Below are 23,504 nucleotides of genomic sequence, written 5' to 3'. Positions count from 1 at the left end.
GGAACAAGCCTTTGATGTGTATTTATTTACAAAACGCTACCAGGAAAGTGATGGATATCTGTCATAGACGGAGCCGCTCGCGAGGTTCGCGCCGCGCGATGCAAATTCTGTCGAGTCACCCGGAAAGCAATTACCGAGTCTAAGCGCCCGCTCGTTCTTCTGCACTGCTTACCATAAATCAATGGGAACGTAGATACACAGAGACACGAGTATGTTATATCAAGACGTTCTACCCTCATATAGCTATGTTAGTTCCACAATTATTATACCTATGGTTAGTTCCAACCGTAACATGAAGAACCGAGTACTTCTCCTGACATTTCATTGCTACAAATTGTATTTTTTTCTGATTCTTAGATTAACAACAAAGGATTCTCTTGAACTTATGGTTTTCTAGGAACTTTCGTGAATTGTGGTCTTTGTTCACCATTTCTAAGAACGGGGCGAATATATTATCATCTCTGAACGTACACTAAAGCGATAGTAGTAAAATCATTAGAAATACCAATGTATTTACCGGTTTCTAAAGTTTAATCGATTCTCGATGTAGTCTTTATTGTACTCGATTAAAATACAGAGACAGCACTAAAAGCCTGATATAGTAATGTGAACTTTAAACCAGACTTTACATACTAACATAACTAGTTTCATAGAGTGACCTTTGTTTTCATTAAGGCTGTGTAGGCGTGATGATTAAGCTGATTTGCCTTTTATAACAAGATGATTTTACATAAAAGAACTTGCCATAGAGAGGCGCTAATGTGTTTATAATGAATAGTATTTAGTGGGGCACAAGTATGATATAAAAGATTCACGTTTGTTGTAAGTAAAGCTTGCTCCATTCTGCCATTCTGTCCCAGCGGAGACATGTGTGCCTACAAATTCTTTTGCCTTGGTTAAGTGTCCCCACGCCAGTGTTCGCAATATTGTGATAAAAGTAAATAAATACGCGCACAGAACCCATTTCAACAATTTGCTTAGGATTCCGTATTTCGCTCGTGATCGCCGCCCTTTCCAAAAGTCCGCCTGATATTGAACGAACATGTTTCTCCGAACAAATAAGAAGAACTACCTACACCGGCTACATGCCGCGATGTAGAAGTTATTATAGATTATATGAAAGTAAAATTTATCCTTTAGCTTTTTTTATTATACCAATAAGCGAGAGCTTGTGGTAGTAATATTTGAAGCGAACAAATTGTTTTTCTTGTGGATTGTATGACAGAGACATGATGGACGTTACCAAAGTGAGTGATGTTGATTACTGGATCCAAGTTGATTCTGTACGAGTCATTATCATTTTGTACGCCATTGTTCTTCTACTATGGTTTTGTAACAATATTGTAAACGCGAGTGTTGTATTAGGTGCCTACAATATGTTTTATTTTAAGTTTTCCCATGATGTCTTGAACTTTATTCAGATTTAGACTTTAGTATAGTGTCTAAGTTTATCCAGATTTAGACTTTAATATACTTATTGTCTAAGTTTAATTTTACTTGCAACTTACTAACTAAATACGTTTAAGTTGCAAATGACAATGCCAGATCCTGCCCCACTTAATTTCATCAATTTACAAGAAATGTAAATTAATCAATATTATGCAATGAAAATAAGACCCTTGGATACTTAACTAATATTCTGATAAACTTGCGGATAAAAATTAGGGAATAAAAATAATTAAAAAACTCAAGGCCTATTTCCTGTATTTATCGCGACCATCTGCGTTTCTTTGTACGCTTGCACGAGGAACAAAACGAGTCATTCAATAAAAAAAGATTTATTAATGTAATGTGTACGGATTTTAATATGAATTTGGTATAAATACATACTGTTAGTTAATTTATTTATTTTTATAATATATATTATAATGAATGCTTATTCTAATTATTATTTCGTATTTGAACGTAAGTGATCAGATGTAACGAAACGTCATTGGCGTGCTTGTGTCAGTTATGTCCAAAAAGTCATTATTTGACATTCGCTCTGTCTGTTCTGTTTACATTGTTGTTTCGTTATGGCTATGAATAAAAAGTAGGATTACTAAAGGTGATATTGGTGATGATATTCCTTCCTTTCATAGCTAAACACCCTATGATAGCATTGTAATAATATAAAGCACTTAATTTAATTATTTCTACCATTATAACTGCAATGAATCTAAACTGGTACCTAACCTAAATGTAATATTTTGTTCTTAGATTTATATAGAAACCGCAAGCTCTAAAGGCTTTTAATCCTGTATTTAGTAATCACTAATAGGGCAGCAATAGAATGCTACATTTGGTATGCCTGTACAATATATTTTTTGGTGGGGCAAAGCTCTATAGATATTCTGGCATTGTCATTTTCCTTGAATTTGAATCATTGTGTTTTAACTTTTAAGTTTGTCGTAATCATGTTATCAAAATCTTTTAAAAGAGTAGTTAATGTATCAATCTCATAGATCTACAGATACAAACGTATTTGTCTGGATGGACATAAAATTCATAAACCCAGTACCGACCGGTCGGCAGCAGGTTATGCCATTACAAGTGATTCGATTTACCCCGAGTTCAGCTTGGAGCTAGTGCTCCGGCAATCCCACAAAATCAATTAACACGTGGCTAGATGTTGACTGAGAATATTTCGATCCAAAACGGGGCATAAAATCTGTAATTGGCCGGAATCACAGTTTCCGAACGTTTTCGATTTCGCAGATTACACCTACGTACGTGTGTCTATGTAAAACCGATTTCCGATGTACGTTAGCGATTCACGTTTCCATTCACTGGTATTAATAAATAATAAATATATGGGAGACAGACAATATTTTTTACGACGTATTCTTTTATGGCTGAAATAAAACCACGATTCTTTTAAAGGAGACTTTATAAAATATCTACTTATATAAAGTAAAATATCTAAGTACAAGAGATTTTTATATAAAATCTTGAACCTAATCCGGAACTTAGTATCTGTGCCACGGTAAATCATCGGGACATAGCCAGATTACTTGCGAACCGTACGGATTACCGTTCCGTTTACAATGTGATTTAGCAACACTACCTTCAACATCACAGCTAGAAGCTTTAAAGAATGGCTAGATTATACATTACAAAATCTAAGACAAAGTCAAAAATTTTAATCTAAAATGGTAAAGTGAACTAGTGATAGATAATAATTAATTCCAAAAAAAGGCGTACTTTAGTAATATTTTATTTTCATATTTCGTTTATTGATCAGTAAAAATTATAGCACACTAAGAAATCTCGTATTTGTATTACAAGAAAAGGGCAATTCGAGTGCGTACAAATCCAAATATTCGACATCTTCGAACGTTCAGTCAATTTGCTTAGGACTTCTGTTGCTCATTGATGGAGAATGTTCGTCTTTCCATTTTACTTTCTCAATACACTCAATATTTGCTTACGATTCAAGACTTACAAGTATATACTTAGGTATGCCAAATTAGAACACTAGGTACCTTCTCCGGCTACCATTTGTAACCCTTAATTAAATAACAAACACATGAAAATCATCTTTTTAAACCTCACTGAGACTTTATATTTACAACAATACATTTTATTAAATCGATCAATCAGTTCTTCTTAATAACCCAAAAACAATCTAGTCTATGGCAAAAAAGGTGTCCACACTTGCATAAATCTAAAGCGCCTTCCACTTTACTTATAGCAACCAAACGCTTCATACAATAATTCTCTTTTAAATAAATATGGTGCGTTATATTCAACTGTAACTTAAACGATGTTTGAATGATGGTGCCAGAACCCACATACCTTCTACTTATAGTTGTTATGGGCTTTGTCCACGCCCCACGCATGTTTTAGGGTGCGTTATGATTTAGTAGCCACTTCCTTTAATCAGTGAAAGTGTTGTAGCACAGATAAGACGACCCAACCCGACCTACAACACACTATTACTTAACTTACAATATTTTTGTACCATTAACATAAAACTCATTTACCTCAAAAATGCCTGTAGCGCAGGTTGTCTAGGTACTCTCGTTCGGTTTCACACTCTTTGCTCGGTTCCTATTGGTCAAAACATGATGTTTTAAAGCCTATACTCTTCCTCGTTATATGGACTAACCAACACACAAAAAAATTCAAATCGATCCAGTAGTTTCAGAAGTTAGCGCGTTGAAACAAACAAACTCTTCAGCTTTATAATAATAGTGTAGATAGAACATTATGAAACAAATTCTCTAACAACGTATAATTAATAATGTTAATCAATCAGATATAATTATCTGGTGTAGATTTTACACAAGCCCAATTTATTAAATTGAGAGTTGTGTCACAGAAACAATGCGCTGTGATCAGTTTCACATGCATGAGCTAAATCTATTAAACTGTATTAGGTACGTGAACCATGCGAGTCTAGGCACCCCATCCACCTGTCAATTTCCATAATGGAACGATGTCGGCCTTCCGCTGACCAGCTGTTATTATGCCACAGGCTATGTAAGCCCATTGTTCTCCTATTCGATAAAATCATTTTGCAAACGCAGACAAACTGCCCGTGCACACTAAGCTAAATAGATCAATACAAATTAATTGGCTGCACTTTATACCTGATTGGTTAATGAACTAGACGTTTTATTATTCCGAGCCAGATAGAAAAAGAAATTAAAAGAGAGAGTGTATCTTAATTGTCATGCCGCGCTTACCTTCGGGGCTTATTCAGGGAAATTGTTAATCCCAAGCGCTACTAAACTACGCTTATAGAGCGCTTGCATTTTGCTGATTGCATAAGCATTCTTCTCTGGATTTTGTTACTTATCTAGTAACTATATTTTAATTAACGCTTGGGATCTTTCTTTTGTAATCACTACTCTCCCACAAATTGATTAAAGTCTGCATGTTGCGGTTTAATCGTATCAATATGGTATGCTCACTTATGTACAAATTAAGCTTTACGAAACCAAAGTGAATTATTATTTGAATACTTTATGTTTCCAAAAAAGTGAAGTGTTGAAATAAATCGTCACGAAACCTATAGATGTTGCGATAGCCCACAAATTCTTATAATAATATCATGATAACAGAGTTACGAAAGGCTTAACAGAATGGATTTGGAAAGTTATGCAGTTGGGAAGGTCGGGGCGCTGCTGCCTGGTGGCGGACGAAAGTGAAGGTCCCTCCCTGCCTGCCTCCCCATACACCCCAGTAGGTGCAATCCCGAGGAGCCGCAGACGCCAGGGAAAGTACTTGGAGGAAACTTTTACATAATACTGTTACGAGAAAATTACGGATTATGATAGTCGAGAATACTTTACTTTTTTTTTCGATTTCTTTTTCAAAGGTTTTTTTACTGCGGTATAGCAACCTACCAGTTCTGAGTTGGGAGTACCACTTGATATTATTATTATTACAAATAATAATTTCTTGTTATGATATATCTACGAGGTGTTAGAGGTTAGAAGACCATTGAGAACCCCTTACCCCGACTGTAAAGATGAGTATAACTCGTCTTCTTTCAAACAATGTCTCTTCACTTTAAGATCATTTAGAAGTCATAGACAAGCTCTTGAGAAAATTGCTTTTCTCTTAAAATATATCCATCCATTAGATATCACACAAGCACTTGGTGTCAGTAATGCTTCTTTTGGCACTTCACACATTAGAGAAACTTACAAAAGCAAACATTTCTACTCGAGTGTCATAATAAAAATAATAACATTTTCTTTACTCTAGAGAACAAACAACTGGCAAGATGTAATAATAATAAAGCCCGAGTTCGATATTTGTGATGTGAGGCGTTGCTCATCTCGTAACATCGTTAGTGGCTTAGCGGTTCGCAGATAAATTAAAGTGAAACATTTTTCATTTGTTGCGTCTGGTGTATTTTAAGTAAGTTACGCATGTAAGAGTTGGCGTACAGTTGTGGCGTAATTTAAGCTCTCTCACTAACGAGCAGGCACTCAAGTGAAGCCTCTCCCGCACAGCATTCCTCCAGACTACATGATATTGTGAGATTTGTAAGCGCATTGTTTATGTTGCGTGCAAAACACCGAGCTAAGCTGTACGCAGTTCCGCTTCCACCTCACCCTCCCGGCACAGGTTGTTATGTCGCATGTCGTGTCACTGTTGTTGTACTTCACATTACTAAATGCAACGTCAATTCATTTCTAAGTTATTTACTTATGCAGAAGTAAATTTTAACTAATAGCTTCAGTTTAATGGAAGTTACAATAATTTCTTGCAGTAAAATTTGGTATACCTACCATACGTGTTACCTAAACGTTATTTAAGTATATTCAACAATGTCTTTGTATTTAAGGCAGGCTTTACCCACAACCGCAGGCTAAGAATATTTTATGCACACACATTAATTCTTTGTCGCTATCCAGAACAAGATAGCGCTGAATAGCACACGTTATTTATAGCCACTTTAGCCATTGTTGTAATGCACATAAACAGCTAATGTTCGTCTCAAATGCTTTTTATGAATGGATATGGAGGTAGTGGTGTTAGCAAACAACGGCTCGTCGGGAGCATGTCGGACGTCGGCGGCGTCACTCCGCGCTCCTAGCTAATTACTGGGGAGGCGGCGGAGCGCGCTCTCGTGGCACGCTGCAGCCTACCACCACACGCGGGCGCACACAACTACCCCACTCTAAACAAACCACTTATATTTAATTGTCTGTCAACTGTCACTGCTTTAAACTTTATTAAAGTTCCCAAAGTCCTCGACACTGTCAGATCATAGCGTCATATCGTATTTTGCGACAATGTAGACGACAGGCGGGCGCGCCATCGTTAACAAGTTTAGAGGTCGTTACCGCGGCTCTGCGACTTTCCATTAGCACCTGACCGTCACAGCAAGTGTGATTAATGTCATTTATCTGTTTGATAACGTTAATTACACTCTCCAGACATGCTGGTGGCTCAGAGTTGAGTTAGAGAAATGGTCTCCGGGCTTGCATATCCTATAACCACATGTTAATCAGAGCTTCCTAAGCTACGGTTTACATTACCGTATAATTTCACAACTTTCAGACTGTTATTTGACATTGAATTATATATTCTTTTTGCTAATATTGCACCTTGTGTCCGTCTTAACGAATGGATTTGTTACTGAAGTCGCAGACAGTTTGAATATTCAGTGAATTATAATCTGGTATTTTGCATTATTCTCAACCCACAATCCGATTAAGCACGAGAATGGTACTTTAATACCAAAATAACATTTCGATATCGATCAACCATTTATTTTCTGATGGTTTTAATTAAAACTAATTACAGAGGCTTATCGTCCCAATGGTTCGGCGAGAATCTTGGGCCCGAATGGTAGCTAGGGGAGAAATTGGCATTTTGCGATGTCTTCCCCCGTCCGTCCCCTCTGCACGCAGATAATTAACTGCAGATAGGTACCGAGTACCCGCACAGCCGCGACGCAAGGGTACAGGATCAAATTTTACCCACAAGTTTTAAAGAGCGGTGCCTCAACTTGGGGTGAGTCGAGTGCACCGCGCCGTCGGCTGATGGGGTTCAACAATTTGTTGGGGTGACTAGGTAAGCGACCGTGATTATATTGATTTTTAAAATGACATCTCTTTCAACCCTTCAGTTTGTGGTTTAAGTGATTTTTATTTTAACACAAAACTTGGTACCTTTGTTTCACAAGCGTCTATCTTGATTGATGCATATCATTCTGTAATTGGATTTGTTATGGTTATCAAATAACAAAGAGAATTAAAAAAAATTTAGAAAGGTATTTCGTTTACAAATTACTATGCTCGTCTTGCTTGGACAAATGGAAGGCTCCTCATTCAACCGGATCGATGCATTTTAAAAGTTATCCATTCATATTTAAATTCCTTTAGAATAATCTCTTTGATGTGGTTCCCTATGATACTTATTTGCATGTTTATAGCGTTTGGGATAATGTTTTGTTTAAAGTGGAATGCCGTGAGTGGGGCGAGGTGTCCATTGATACATGTCGCTGCAACCCCTGTATTGTTTGTGGAGTTAACGCAATAGTGGTGCCAGACGTATAAATCACGCGGCTAATGCTGCAGCATCCGGCGCGTCTCCGCTTATTGTGCAGCCGCGGCGACATTTGCTTATGTTCGCCGGCCGCCAGCCCGCACCCGCGTCACAGTCTCCCTCGCACTGCCGTCGCCATCGTCGGGAGGGCGGCGACAATTTATTAATTCGTAAAAATTACTTTCCTGTGATATTTTGTTTTGTTTACACAATTATTAGCAAGAGGATGTCTGAGCTTTAAAAGCTTATCGGTACTTACAGTTTTTAAATTGAAAATGTTGATAGGCAGAAGGTGCTGCATTAGCAACTAAGAAATGTAACAAAATAGCCTTAAATATATCAAAAATGTAACATTACTTTGAAATTGAGTCGTCATAACGTGGTCAATTGTTGTTGCTAATTAGTAATTAACCACTTTTCCCTATTAACAACCGTAGGTAATATGGTTAACTGTTGCTAAAGTGACAATTACAGCTGTCACTAGTGTGACATGCTACGTTGATAAAGCCACAATTTTTTTTCATACATATATGTATGAAAAAAATCGACAGAGAAAGCGACTTTGTTTTATACTATGCAGGGATTCTCATCTGCTATCTGCTCGTTTTCAGACATATGAAAAAGAGATTTATCACATCATATCCACTGTATCACAAGAAAAATTCAACTAAAAATGTAGACACTCCATTTTGTGAAAGAACACAGTAACCTAATCAGATAAACGTGGATGCGACAAAGAATAAGAAATGTTTATTGGGCACAACTCCCCTTGTTACACTTCATATCAAAAGTTTAACGAATATCTTGCGTAACAGCAAACATAAAGAGTAACTCGCAAACTTCTCAAATTGTGAGAATTGCGCATCCTTTTTATGAATCTGGGGGGCTGCGTCTGTATTTATGGAGCGTGGAACCCTCGATTGTATTATTGCCATCATTCCTCCGCGCGCCATTTGCTAACTGTCTTATACAAATATACACCCACGACTAAAAAGCATTACATTTATTATTTTAGGTGTAAAGGGTACCATAAAATAATTATCACTTAGAACATTTTACGTTTCGTGCTATATTGCACGCACGGAACAACTCTTTGTGTGATCCAGAAATTGTTGTTCCGGGTCTGGGTGTCATTTGTATGTTTGTAAACGCATCCACGACACAGGAGAAATTCCTAGTGTGGGGCAACGTTTATAAAAAAAAGGGCTGTGGAGTCCGAAACTCCACACAAAGTTATAGTCAGAATAATTATGTAAAACCGTCGCCTTATAAAAAGCCACATGATCATCAGCACATATTCAAATTAGTCTAGATAGTTGTGGCGATCTCCATAAAGTTTGCCGATTTACGAATGCGAACGAGTTGGTAGTAGAGTTGTGTGAACAAAAAGTATAGTTTTTCATTGGCGCGTCGTCGTCCGTCTGGCCGCAGCCAAAAATCGATAGTCGGAGCTGCACTTCTCCAGACACAATCTTACTGGCCTGTCTCAACTTGACTAATGTTTTCTGTACCTTCGTGTACTTTGGCTACACTTCAACTGGTCAATATTAACTTTCTGAACAATCATACTGTACCTCTACCATGAGTTTGAAGCAATAGTATTTGTCGATAGTCGCTAGCGACGACGTAAATTTTTTGTATGTCAAATTTTACAACGCCTCTATCTCTACCTGTGGAAAGTAAAATTTACCATACAAAACATTTTTGCTTTGTAAAATTGCTTCAAACTCGTGGTAGAGGTACTGGTCAATATTAACTTTCCGAACAATCATACAGATCGCACAACTTAAACTTTGACCAATCTCAACACCTTTGTTTTCAATGTTAAAACGGATCGCTGCGCTTGTTTGAATTTCGAAGTAGCAAATGTATGAAGACTTACCTCAGCGCTATCGTAACTCTTTTGTTTGATATTTGCTATAAACTTATTGGTCTATGGTCAGAAGTATCAAAGTCAAAGTCAAGGCATTTATTTCAACTGAACTTTTATCAGGTACTTTTGAAACGTTAACAAAGAAATGTGTGTGGAAGTGTGTCGGTCTGTCCGTCGTCCGTCGCTACAATTTATGATATTTTTCTATTAGCTTTACACAATTATATTTATTTACAGCATGAGGTACATAGTGCAGTTCAGCAGAACTCCGAGCTGTCAGTACCAGATCGTATTGTCAATTCAGAGTGAAATAGACCGTTCGGATACTATTCGGTGGCTATTAACAATCGACATAAATATTTCTTACTATACGAATGGTACGATAAACAGTTTTCAATTGTTTAAAACTTTCTCATGTGAAATTCGCACATCGATCACTTTGACAGGCATACTTACATATTTAGATACTTTACTAGATATAACGTATATAAGTATTTGTACCCGAAAATAACTTCATTGTTTGATGGAGAGATGTACCAAGAATATTGTAATTAAATAGAATACAATAGACATGATCTAGATAGAGTTGCATTAATTATCATAATAATAATCTCAAATAACGATATTAGATTTCAATTTACGTTTCTACGATCCGATATAATTTTACGCAACGAGGCCTCGATAGCTCCCCTCAATTAAGTTAATATAAACTAAATTCACCGCAGGCCTGTAGCAGACAAGCGACGCGGTGGTGAAAGCGTTTCGAAAGGGGGGGTATTTTAAACCCCTCGGCAGAAACATGGACGTAAAAACGGTTCCATTCACACTAATTTCATATCCACTAATTACACCCACAAGCTATAAAATCCATAAATACTAATCTTCGGCCGTACCCTAAATGAAAGCGGGGAAAATGTATATTTCGCTGAAATATTACACGAACACGCGGTATTAAAATTAAAATGCGATGTACCACAAATTTTGCATTCCCACGCCCCTTGGACCCTGCGTAATAATGTATAACCGCGCGTCGAGAACACAGATACGATGAAATGCTAACACGTGACTTGGGGTGGCACTGTCACTCGGACACGTAAACACGTTTGGTTACAAGGGAATACAATACAACGCATGGGTAATGGGTAGCTAATACAGAGTAGCATATTAAATGTTTAATACAACCAATATTACCCTTCAAAATAAGACGAAAAATATAACTCGGATTTGAAATGGTATGGCATAAATTATTGAGAACCTGAAAGTGTGATCAGGGTTGACACAGTTTCTGTGTTCGTATAGTTAGTTACTCGTCAGCCTTTGGGATTGATAATAAGGTCGCAGGAGGCTGCTTGGCCGTTTTAATACCTTAACGAGGACGGCGCGGCCGCCTGACGGGTGCGCTGAGCCCGCTGACGAGACCTAATTGCTTAATTAACACCGCAATCCGACGACGCCAAGCGTAATCTACCCTCACTTTGATACATCGACTGTGTGATAACTAACTAATAGTTTCATTTAATTGAAAGTTCAAATATTATAGGTCACTGCCTGCTCAACATTTGCTTCAAATAGCTCAAGTAACTTCACTGTGCTCACACAATATAGGTAAACCCTACTTTATTAACCAGACAGAAAGCATGAAACTTTGTAATAACTTACAAAAATAAATATGAAAAATTGACTTGGAAGGAGCGGCGTTCAGCTATGTACACGTAAGTGGCTCAGAGAGTAAGCACAGTATTTTAGTGGAAGGGAACACATCGCTCTATGAGTTGAAAAGTTCAATATTGACTCACAAAATTGCTTTAAGTCGGTGCAGCCGATAATAGTGAAGCTTATTTGGAATGTCAACCTTATTGCTTGGTCGCACGAGTGGAATTGCTTCCGGGCCTTGTTTGTGTGAGGTGTTGTTACTGCTCCAGCGGTTATTGGCATGTCCTCAAAGCTTCCTTCCGCCACAACAGAGATGGTGAGGATTTTCCTTTGGAAGGTACCCCCCAACGATGTTTAGACGCGCCGTACATGCCGCGCACTTCAATTAATTTATTTTGTAAACCTGTGTTTAACTTTCGAAGGAGTTTGAATTTTCATTTAGAATCTTGTATATGAATATTGATAATGTAGCACATACAGTTTACAGTAACCACGGTAGAATAATTCGTACACTTTACAATTAAATTGACATTTATACGAAAAGAAAGGAAAGTGTCTTTATTATCCCATCCTCTTTCTAAATGCATTTATTTATCTTTTGATACTTTACAAACAAGTAAGACTTCGGACAAAACCGTGAATATCTGTATAACAATACTACATCGTTTTGTCAAAAATAAGAGACAAAATATTTGATAAAACATGTTTCAAAATCATTTTTATCTTTAATCATTAATGTTTAAAATGAATAGTACCGCGTTCGATGATACCACTGATAAGGGCAACAACTTTACCTATTTACATCGTTAGTATTGTAAATACATCCTTTATTGTATCCAAATTTCCTGTTACACAAAATTCGATTAAAATTTGTTCGCTCGCTGTTTCGATAGTGCCAAATATCATAGATTGTGTTTGCTCTGTTGTAATTACATGAATGTGTAGATAGATATAAATATGTAGGTGATGTATGTATGTATCTGTCAGTCTCCATTTCATATGAGTAAGTTATTTCATAGATACACCAAGACAAGGATAGAAGAAATTTTCCTTCAACTAAAATAAGAATTATTGCGTAATTAAGGTACCTTATTACTTACATGCTACTTACCTGCCTACCTACGTGGCTTACATATTCTGCATATGGCTAACATTGCTGCAGTTTTCAACGTTTTTACTGTCAATACCACAATAAATAAATTTGAGCAGAAAAAATATTTTCACAGCCGTTTTCAAGTTCCGTAGCACCATTGACGCTCTACGCAGACAACAACTAGATTTCATTTTAGTGAAAGCACTTTCCGGAAAATTGTCGAACGAGCCGATCGCCAGTATTTTGATCACGTAACAGGCCATTTTACGATATGCCACGGATTTATTTTACATTGCCAACTAAATGGAATTTGGTACACGTGCTAATGTTATTACACAAGGCTTAATATAAACCAGGAATTTTCCGTGTTTCTGGTTATTCTCAAAGTCATTACGGGTCCGACGTTGCTTTAGGGAAACACAAGATAAGATTTCGTGTGGTTAATCGCAAGCCTAGACAAACATCGCTGCGCGCAAATGTAATAGAAAAGTCAGATTTCATATTCTTTTTGTCGAAACCAGAAGTCGCGCTTGATTACGTAGGTTTCTGAATTTCTTAACAAGAAAAACTTACGTCTTTTTAGCATTTAGGGATGAAGAAACCAGAAGAAATACTAAAGAAGTTTCAGAGCTGGTAAAGTAGATAGATCGGGTCGGTTAAATTACCAACGTCTTGGAAAACTGAGGTCAAATCTCTTAGCTAACTCAAGCTAAAGTCTGATGAGATGAAAAGCATTGATACATTGTTTCCTATAGGTACACACTTCTTTCTCAGATCAGCGTGGGAAACAAAGATTTAGATCACAATGCAGTGTTTAAATTGCAGATAAGTGATCTGAAGTAAATAAGAACAATGTTTTCACTGGGCGTGTTTCAATCAAATCATTGTGTGGTGCACCACAGTGAAAAGAAATCGAAAGGGTTTTTGTTACAATACTGTGTAGTATAGTAATAGAGCCTACCAATTAGGGATGCCATTGTAAGATTTTTGTTTTTAATCGGTAAAACGTTCATGCCCTAAGAAAACTTTGCGACCAGTCCTCAGAAATAGTACGACTATTTCTATCATTTCCTTAGAATCACGTATCCAGAGTTTCTACGTGTTTATCCCCTTAGGAACAATACCAACAAAACTTGGTAGCAACTAATTGGCCAACTTCTGTACACTTTAACAACTAGTTGAATTATGTCCGGACTGAAAAAGTTTCAAGTTTCAACCAAGTATTCGGATTTTCTCGTTCGTCTTAAGCTGAGTTTACCAGCTTGAATTCCCCAACAAGTTGCAGTTAATGTAACCTAGCTCAATTGCATTTGTAGTAGATTTCATAGTATAAAAAACTAAAATCACGCTTCCTCGTCATGAGGAGAAATTGAAATAGGATTATCTAATGAGCTCCAACTCCATAGGCAGGCCAACTAATGCAAAAAACAAATGACACGTCTTTGACGTGGCCCCAAAATAACAAGCGCAGAAATATACCGTGTTCTCTTTCTAAATCCAAATTATTGCCGCCTTTAGAACAATGTAAAAAAAACAAATGACATATCAATGACGTCAGACCCAAAATGACAAGGCCAGAAATATACCGTGTGCTCTTTCTCAATCCAAATTATTGCCGCCTTTAGAACAATGTAAAAAAAACAAATGACATATCAATGACGTCAGACCCAAAATGACAAGGCCAGAAATATACCGTGTGCTCTTTCTAAATCCAAATTATTGCCGCCTTTAGAACAATGTAAAAAAAACAAATGACATATCAATGACGTCAGACCCAAAATGACAAGGCCAGAAATATACCGTGTGCTCTTTCTAAATCCAAATTATTGCCGCCTTCTAAACCACAGAATAGGTTATCTATTCTGTGTTCTAAACAACACAAAATTAAAAACAAATGACAGATGCATGGCCGCGTTCTCTTTTTAAAAATCCAAATATTGTCCGCCTTTACTTATGTCCTCTCTTATATTTGTAAATACTTAAGAATGGTTGAACGTTTTCGCATAGTACTAAATCCTTTGAGGCAAATATATCCGTAGTTATACAAACTAAAGCACGCTTTTTCGTATGACCTCATCAACATAAGACGACAATTTACTAGTTGGTTGCAAGGTTCGATCTGCCCCCTATAAATTCCATCATCAGGCCAAATCGATTGCTCCATAATATTGTGTGGTGATCTCATCTACATTTAATTACCAAGTTTCGCAATGATACAACAATAAAAAGTATGTGAACCTATTGTGTAATTCAGATTCTTATATTTATTACATACTTAGTCCGTTACAGGCCGACCTAATAAAAGTGTGTTAATAATACTGAAGCGATAGTACATATTTGTAATTGTAATGATGAGATCCCTATTGAGCAGCCTTCGCCATTCACATAGGATTGTACTCGAGTAGTACCTATCGTGGACACAAAGCTGCTATACAGGATCGCATTACACCATCTGTTGACAGCGTAGCCTGGGATTCAAGTTCGATTGATCTTCGAGAGATTTTCCATGGCGGGCCGCGTTGAGAGGCCGACGGCATTGAGTTGTTATTGTGTGTGGCGAGGCAGCCGGTAGCGAGGTAGCGAGCTACAGCGCTTGTACGAACGCGAGGTCGACGGCCGCGGCCGAGGGCGCCACGCGGGGGTGACACGGGGTTGCTTTGCACTTCCACCTCGCTGCACTCATTTCCGCATAAATACTACCTGCCTCGCCTTATCAAGACGTTGGCCTATCGTGATACGCATCCCTCACTGAGTCATTTTAGAAAAAAAATGATCTGTCAATGTAATAATTACACCATTAGCATAATTTAATTTTTTTACCCAATAAATTAAATGTAAGGCCCAATAAACTATGTTCCCGTGACCGCTAACAAAAATAAATTACCAGCTAAACCGACTTCGTCCAACTAATCAGCACAAACCAGCTCCGGTTAAAAGGAGAAACGCAATTTGAAGTTCCCCTTAAAAGTTTCGAAAGCGCAGGCAGGAGTGTGGGTGAAATAAAACAAAGGCAGGCACGCGCCCGCCGCGGCACTCATGCTGAGTGCTCTGCTTTGTGGCAGGCTGGGCGATACAATGCAATACGCGGTACACACACTAACAAGGCACAAGTCTACTGAGCATAGCCAAGTAGGCTTCCAGTAGCAAACGCGTCCGATGCGGAACCGATATTGTGTTACCTGCTAAATGTAAGGCCTCCACAATACATTGCCGCCATATCTAGTTACCGAGAGAGGTACACGAAACGAGCAATGTTTGGCAAAGATTTGAAATGTGATAAAGAGAAAAACAATTAAACCTTACATTCAGAATCCGTTTTATATTAGACTAGTTGCTTACGCGCGGTTTCACCCGCTCTGTTTGACTCCTATTGATAATAGCGTAACGCTTTATTGTCTATAACCTTTCTCGATAAATGGACTATCCAACACCAAAAGAATTATTCAATTCAGACCAGTAGTTCCGGAGATTAGCGCGTTAAACAACAACAAAGAAACAAACTTCAGCTTTATACATATTATAATAAAAAGTAAAAAATTATACATGTATAAGATGCTATACCTACCTATCGAAACAAACACATTCAAATTCTTTTCCGATATTCAATTTCATCGGTTCAAGTTCTAAATAAATTGAACCAATGAAATCTTTCCAAAAAAGCATTTCCACTTGATTGTTGGTGTCCTTACGGTCGACTGTGCAGCGAGGATCATTAGTGAGGTGAACACTAATGATCCTCTCGATCGGGACAGATCGCCGGAGGAGACAAGCCGCTCCATCGAGATAGCGGAGACTTCACCAAATATCGGATTTTCCGTGTCAAGAATTCATAACAAGAATTTTACAAAAGCTCGCCTCAGGCCTTCCAATCACTCTCCACTTCTCGACCTTTTAAATATTCCTCAATATCCATGCCTTATTGATGAAACCTCTTAAAATGGAACAGCATTTGATATTTATTTTATTTTCTATTTTTAAAATAACTGCATATTAATATTGATTCCACATCTCTATTCAATTTTTTCAATTAAATCTAGATATAACATCATACTGCAGTTTATTGGGCAAAATATGAGCATACCATCTACCGACTAGCGGACACCCCACTCCGCGCAGGCTTATCGAGAGCTGGTGTAAGAGCTCTCTTCTGTGTAAAGGGTTGCTTTGTGCCTCCACTAGTACCTCTTTTTAGTAGTGAAGACGTGCTTCCTTTAAAATATACCTATTTTGCTTAACAAGTTGATAAATTAATAAAAATGATGTTTTTTCTTCGAAAAGCTATCTTTATTACATTGTTGGCCTTAAGAGCAATACATTGTGTAAGTGTAGTGTAGCTTTACATACACTGATAGCTTAGGGATGAACAGTCAGCACCCACTTAGTATCTACAACATATATCGGGGATAACCTATAGTTACAATTAAGTAAGTATAATTTATTTTCAGAACAAGATAAAATGTTATAATCTGTAAGTATAATTTATTTTCAGAACAAGATAAAATGTTATAATCTGTTTACTGGGCAGATGGACAGACGCCATTGTTCAGTCAGATAGATACAATGGAAACGTTTCTAGATAGAATCACCGTAATAGAGCTACATCACGGTTGATTGATATAAGGATGTAACTATATCGTTATCCTCTAATTCAGTTCTAATGGAACAGTTAAGGAAGCGTTCTCGAGGCGGGGCCAGTCCTCGTGAAGGAAATGAGTTCAATTTACCATTATCTCGGGGAATTGAGTGGTGCGACCTCGCTCGCCACTTGTTATACTGACTTATTTAGTGTGACAATCCAACTAGAAAACCATCACGGAAATTGCACGGTTGCAAATTGGGTTCGCTCTAGTGCTACGGTGGGTGACTTATTGAATCAGATTTTATTGAATACTGAGCTTTATGAACGTGGACCTCCTGTTTTGTCTTGTAAATTAGAGCTGAGTGCAGCGTACACATTTCGTGCTGTGCGTTCACGCTAGAGGAGATTTTCGGAACCCGATAAACCTACTTAACTTTAGGGAGATTTTATTATTGGTTAGAGCAGTGTAACTAAATATGTATGTGGTATGTTACAGCGGGTGTGACGACGTGCAGCGTTCGCTGGAGCTGTTGGACCAGGTGCTGAGCGAGTACGACGAGGGCGAGCCGCGGTCGCTGGAGGCGCGTGCGCAGGTCACGCCGGCCACGCCCGCCACCCCCGCCACGCCAGCCACCGACGACGACTCCCCGCTAGCAGGACACACCTCCGAGGACGATGGATACATGAGCATGAACGGAAGGAGGTGAGAATGAAATTAAATATTAATAGAACAATTAATCCAAGGGACATTACACACTAAACAACCCGCTACCATACCGTAGCAACATTATCTTATTTTATTCTGACTTATGTATGTAGTATCTAACACATAGCTTCCAATGTTTCAGAGCGAAGTTCGCGCTGGGTTTCCGTCCGACGGAGGAGCGCGAGGAGCCTTCGCCCCCAGACCCGCCGTCACCACACTCCCCGCCGCCTCCTGAAGAGGCCCAGCGCATCATCTCCACGCTGCTACCCAAGTAATTACACTTCTTTTTGTTCATGTTTTTTAGCCCATACAAACATGTGTACTCGTAAGTACATTGAATCATCCATTTTTCCCAGTTATCTTATCCATGCAAAGTTGCAAAAATCAACAGTTTCACTTTATTCAATTTTATATACCTACTGAGAATATCTAAAATCGTAAAGCCTCATGAAATGAAATCCTCCTCACTATCAAAATGGGGAGATAAGAACCAGAAGAAAACCATCTCCAAGCGACACTTTACAGGAAATAACTTTCTGAAAACCAAATCAGCTAATTATTCGATATTGATTGATACATGTCTTAGAGTTAAACAGTTTGCTAACAAAGTCACAATAATGTTCCAGAGTGTCACCGGCGAACTCAGCAAAGCGAACAATATCAGTGGAACAGCGCGAAGCAGAGGAGAGACTGGACTCCATCATCAGCGTCAATGGGATCACCACAGCTACACAAACCACTTTTGTAAGTAGTTTAGTATTCAAAAGTTATTAAATAAAGAGAAGAAAATTGTAATAGGTTGCCAATTTCATTATCGTTGAACTAACCATCAACTAGTATATTGATATCTACTCTGTATAAATTTCAGCCGAAAACCAGACATCAAAGACCTTACGGGTGGGAAAAAGACACGGAAGGTGACGGGTTCCAGCTCCAGCAGCCTCCAGTGCCTCCGTACAGGTTCGCGTCGCTGCAGCACGGGGCGCGCCCGCCACAGCCCGACGCCGCGCTCGCCTGGCTCCCGCCGCGCCACAATGCACCAGCTACCAACCTAAAGAAGTCACCCAGTGTCGAGAATCCGCCTGTATTCCCCTTCATGGGTTTCTCCAGCGAATTCAACGATAAACCATACAATGAACATCCAGTCACAATATACCCAGGTCCAAACATACAATTCAAAAAGGAATCTCACTCACCGACATACAATATACCAAAAATTTCACCATCCAACACAAAAAGTTCAGAGAGAAAGAGCAGTACGAAACGCGACAGTAGGTCGGACGGTGAAATGTTATCACCCAAAGGGAAAATACCTCCCCGAACTCTCGCCGGTTCTATGGAGCGACATAGAGAAGTGTGTAGAGGATCTACGGAGGACATGGTTGTGAGCTGTAAGAGGAGAAGTTCAAGTAAGAGTAACGACGAAGAGCATTTTTCGGACGATTCATTGGAAGAGTCGTTCCCGCCGCCGCCGCCCGCTGCTGTTACTACGCCTTCGAAACGCAATTCCATAGCATGGGAAGTGTCACTCGATGGTGATGACCCTCTACTTACTCCAGGAAGCACAAAGGTAATGTTTGTTGTGTTTTAAAAATAACACCAAATAAAACTATCCGTTATGGAAAGCTGCACCTTTATAAATTAGACAAATATAATGTTAGTGAAATCCATCCATTATACTGCTATAATCCTAATATTCAAGAAATTATTTATTTTCTTACAGGTAATTGGCCGACGAAGAAGAAAGTCAGGCGATCAGTCCCATTCTAGCACAAGCTCTATACCGCAAAGAGTCGATGATGACTGGGGAGAGGAGTATTGGCCCCCACCACCTCCACTGACACAATGTGAACCTCTTATTTCACCTAATTCAGATGCCGAACAGGAAAATCGGCGAGCACAAGATCTAGCTTGTGGTACATATGTTATAAGAAAAGGCAAAAATCGTAAGCAATTGCCAAGTTTCAATAAGAGCACGGCTAGTAAGTCACCCACCAATCTACTCAATAGTCACAGTTTGAATAGAAGTTTAGATACTGATAAGTCTATTGACGGGTCGAGCATATCAATCAGCGGCTCTGGGTCAGTAGGCTCTTACAACTCCCGACCGAGTTCAGATTTAAGTTTGCCACAATCTCGTTACAGTGTTGACTTGAACTCGAGACTGAGCCGTGAGCTTAACACTCCAAACTCTAGATATAGTATAGATCTCTGCACACCGAATTCTAGACTGAGTAAAGAAATAACATCGCCAAAATCTCGTCTTAGTTTAGATCTTAATAACGGGCCAGATAGATACATCACACAGGAGTATTTCGGTCACAGTCCGAAAAGTAGAAAAAATCACAGTGAAAAGGGTACATCCAAAATTCAGAGCAAACTATCGCCGCAAAATAGATTTTCAGACTTTAAGAAGTATTCATCGACTTTTGATAATATTCAGTCACTTATAAGAGAAGGGAAGGTAGAGGAGACACCTCCGACGGAATGTAACGAAACCGTCAACGAACTGACCACGGTGCCTCCGAACATGGTGCGAGTGGTGTCCCTGCCGAGCCTGGGAGCGGAAGGAGAGGGCAACAGCTCCAGTCGCCAGGCGCTCATCACCACCGTGGAGGAGGAGGAGGACGCCGACAGCGCCGAGCCCGGCTCCAGCGGCGACACCTCACCACTTCGCAAAATCGAAAACAATATTAGCGCTATATTAAGTCAAGGTCGGGACCAAAAACATTTTACCCCATATATACCTAAAGACTGGAATATCCATAAGGATGAATACTGTGATGACGTATCTAAAGATATATTAGAAAACAATTTCCGTTATAGTTCTAGAGAGAGACAAAAGAGACATGATATTCAGAAGTCGTCGAGTCACAATGAGATACAGAATCAACGGTCGATAGACCGACGTGACCGTTCCAAGAGGTCGAATAGTATGCATAAATCCACAAGCGCCAAAGATGTACCAGTTAGTTTGATGCGACAACCGTCATCATCGGACTCTGCCGTGTCGAGTGGAGGAGACTTCCCGCTAAATGTTCAAATAGTTGAGCACTCCTACAGACACCCTCCACTGCCGCTTCCTCCATCTCCAATATTAGGGCATGAAATGGGACCTCTGCCACAAACCCCAGAATCGCCTAAATTTCCTCCTCTACCTCCATCGCCTGTGCAAGAAGTTGAAGATGAATATACAGAAATTATGCAGCCTTCAGAGAAGCGTCATGGGAAAAAAGCAGATACATTACCGACACCAACGATGGAATCGAGAAGAAGGTAAAAGATATTGTTTTTATCGAACAGTTACATACATTTTTTTCAAATAATATTTAATTAATACTTAGTTAACAGAATTTTGTGTTATAGGCCTTCAGAACCCCCAGCGGTGCCGCCGCATCGAGATACCACAAACAGCCTTAAGACGCGGTCAATGGAAACCAGTTACAACAAGAACAGAAGAAGCAGCAGTAACTTCAAGACTGGATCAACGGACAGAAGAACTTTACCTACTGGTAAGGACAAGTACTATTTTATCTATTTTCTTGTTTACCAGATATTAAAACCAGTTGGAAAAGCAATGGAATGCCATTGCTTCTCCAACTGGTTGCACGTACTTTCCCTAAGAAGCAAGCTTTGGTGCACGCAATTGCACACCATGGCATATTTACAATGTAACAACAACTTTTCACTAGTTACAATCTATCCCTTGTAATGAACCAATTGTCATATACTGGCCACAATTCCAAACTACGTGTAATTACTGAAAAAAGTAATAAAATTATCTAATATGTTTAAAAAGAAGGACAAAGCTCTGCTCATCGATTATTTCTTGTTTGGTCTACTTTATTGTTACTCATATTTACTTACTTCGGAAAATTCAAACAGCTTTGTTTATCCGCAAATGCATGTTATGAATATAAAAATAGAAACAGTATTAAATGCTGAAACGCTAGATAGTTTTGGAGTACCTAGTAATTAAATTTTCATCTGTGGATCCCCCACATAGTAATCTAATTATAGTACTAATGACTCGATTAATATCTGGGGGCACGGTAGTGCCCCCGCCAAGACGAGCCAAGCGAAGCGCAAGCGCAAGGGCACTACCTACCTTTTCTCGAAGCGCTTCGTCGTATTTTTGAACCTTCATAACTTGAGTTTGGGTTATACCAGATAAACAAAATTTTCAGGATATAATGTCAGTGGTAGACTTAATAAACCTCTAAAGTTTCAATTGCATAGCTCTTATACTTTAGATTTTATTGATATCTAAAATACCCCGATTTCGTCACTCACTCACTCACTGATGATCAACAAAATTCTTAAGGTACTTCCTGAAGTCGTAGAAAACTGAAATTTGGTATGTAAGCTAGTATTAGTACCCAAACAACAAAAAAATCCTAAAACTTGGAACTTTTACCCCCCAACCCCTTAAACTAGGGGGTGAAAGTTTGTTCGAGACATCCGCAACTTTTGACGCTAGAGGTCTGAATGCGGACTTAATTCCCTATTTCCTGCTTGAGATCTGAAAATTATACACAAGTACATAGAACACAAACTTTTCATCAAATCAAAACATTATCCTACCCATAAGTACTTAGATATGAATAATATTACTACACTTCACTTCGGTAAGTGTTTATTAATCAACCCATACTTTTGAACATAAGCATCGTAAGTATAGTATGCGCCAACGCCCGCCGCCTGCCCTCTCGTCCCCGCGCAGTAGCTAAAAATAATCGGCCCGTCAGCGAGCGCGGCACCCGAACGCGGGCAGACGCGCGAGGGCAGACGTCGTTGACGGTTGTCTCGTTGAATGAAAAATTTTCGGAATATTTCGGTGATTTAAAAGTTTGCTATCGCGGAGAAAAAAACCATTTGCCTAATATTTAATTGTTAGTAGTTTAGTAGGTAAAGGTTTAGATACTAGTGTTTTAATTTTCATTGATAAAAAGTATTAGGATTACGTTTGCAATTTTCTTATAAATTTAGTAGTTTAGTAGGTGAAGGTTTAGTTAGGTACTAGTGTTTTAATTTTCATTGATAAAAAGTATTAGCATTACGTTTGCAATTTTCTTACAAATTTAATTAAGAAATTCAAAGATTGAATAAGTAGGTATTTGCAATTAAGTAGTATGAGCGACAAAAAAATACTTGTATTTGTCGCTCATTTTATCTTTCTATCATAAGCAACCTACAAAAAGAAATGAAATCCCACAAAAACATTTCATGTTAAATGTTGCCAAGACGAGACCATATAGCTCGCACTGTCAAAAAGTAATCAGATCCCGTGTAGAGCCAAGTTTCTAACCCTACATGCCCAGACCTAAATCGATAAGCCCTAATTTCACACTCAAGTTACGGGGACATTCTACAGCCATAGCTCGTACTGCGTAGTTCGTAGGGCGTAGCAGAGTTTTTACGCTATAATCTCGTAGGCGTGCAAACCTTGGATGTAACTGGCGAGTCGGCCGCACGGACTTTTTGCTATTCGTCATATGGGCTTGAGCTTAAAAATCTATTCAATCTTCTAAACTCTTTCCGTGCGGCCAACTCGCCAGTTACGTCCAAGGTTTGCACGCCTACGAGATTATAGCGTAAAAACTCTGCT

The 23,504-nt window shown here is 38.7% G+C and overlaps 1 protein-coding gene across 3 annotated transcripts in view; it reads left to right on the top strand.

Annotated features, from left to right (window-relative positions):
• Positions 1 to 23,504, top strand: part of LOC118273208 (uncharacterized) — a 163,524-nt gene that overhangs the window by 113,324 nt on the left and 26,696 nt on the right. For all 3 annotated transcript variants that reach the window (XM_035590050.2, XM_050694157.1, XM_050694152.1), the window contains exons 5-10: positions 17,687 to 17,893; positions 18,039 to 18,167; positions 18,523 to 18,640; positions 18,765 to 19,466; positions 19,620 to 21,172; positions 21,263 to 21,408. In XM_035590050.2, coding sequence (XP_035445943.1) covers positions 17,687 to 17,893; positions 18,039 to 18,167; positions 18,523 to 18,640; positions 18,765 to 19,466; positions 19,620 to 21,172; positions 21,263 to 21,408 — 2,855 coding nt within the window. The remainder of the gene's footprint in view (positions 1 to 17,686; positions 17,894 to 18,038; positions 18,168 to 18,522; positions 18,641 to 18,764; positions 19,467 to 19,619; positions 21,173 to 21,262; positions 21,409 to 23,504) is intronic.

The sequence above is a fragment of the Spodoptera frugiperda genome, chromosome 1 (assembly GCF_023101765.2).
Source record: "Spodoptera frugiperda isolate SF20-4 chromosome 1, AGI-APGP_CSIRO_Sfru_2.0, whole genome shotgun sequence".
NCBI lineage: Eukaryota > Metazoa > Arthropoda > Insecta > Lepidoptera > Noctuidae > Spodoptera > Spodoptera frugiperda.
The sequence above is the reverse complement of the archived record's forward strand: the minus strand, read 5'-3'. Positions and strand labels throughout refer to the sequence as shown.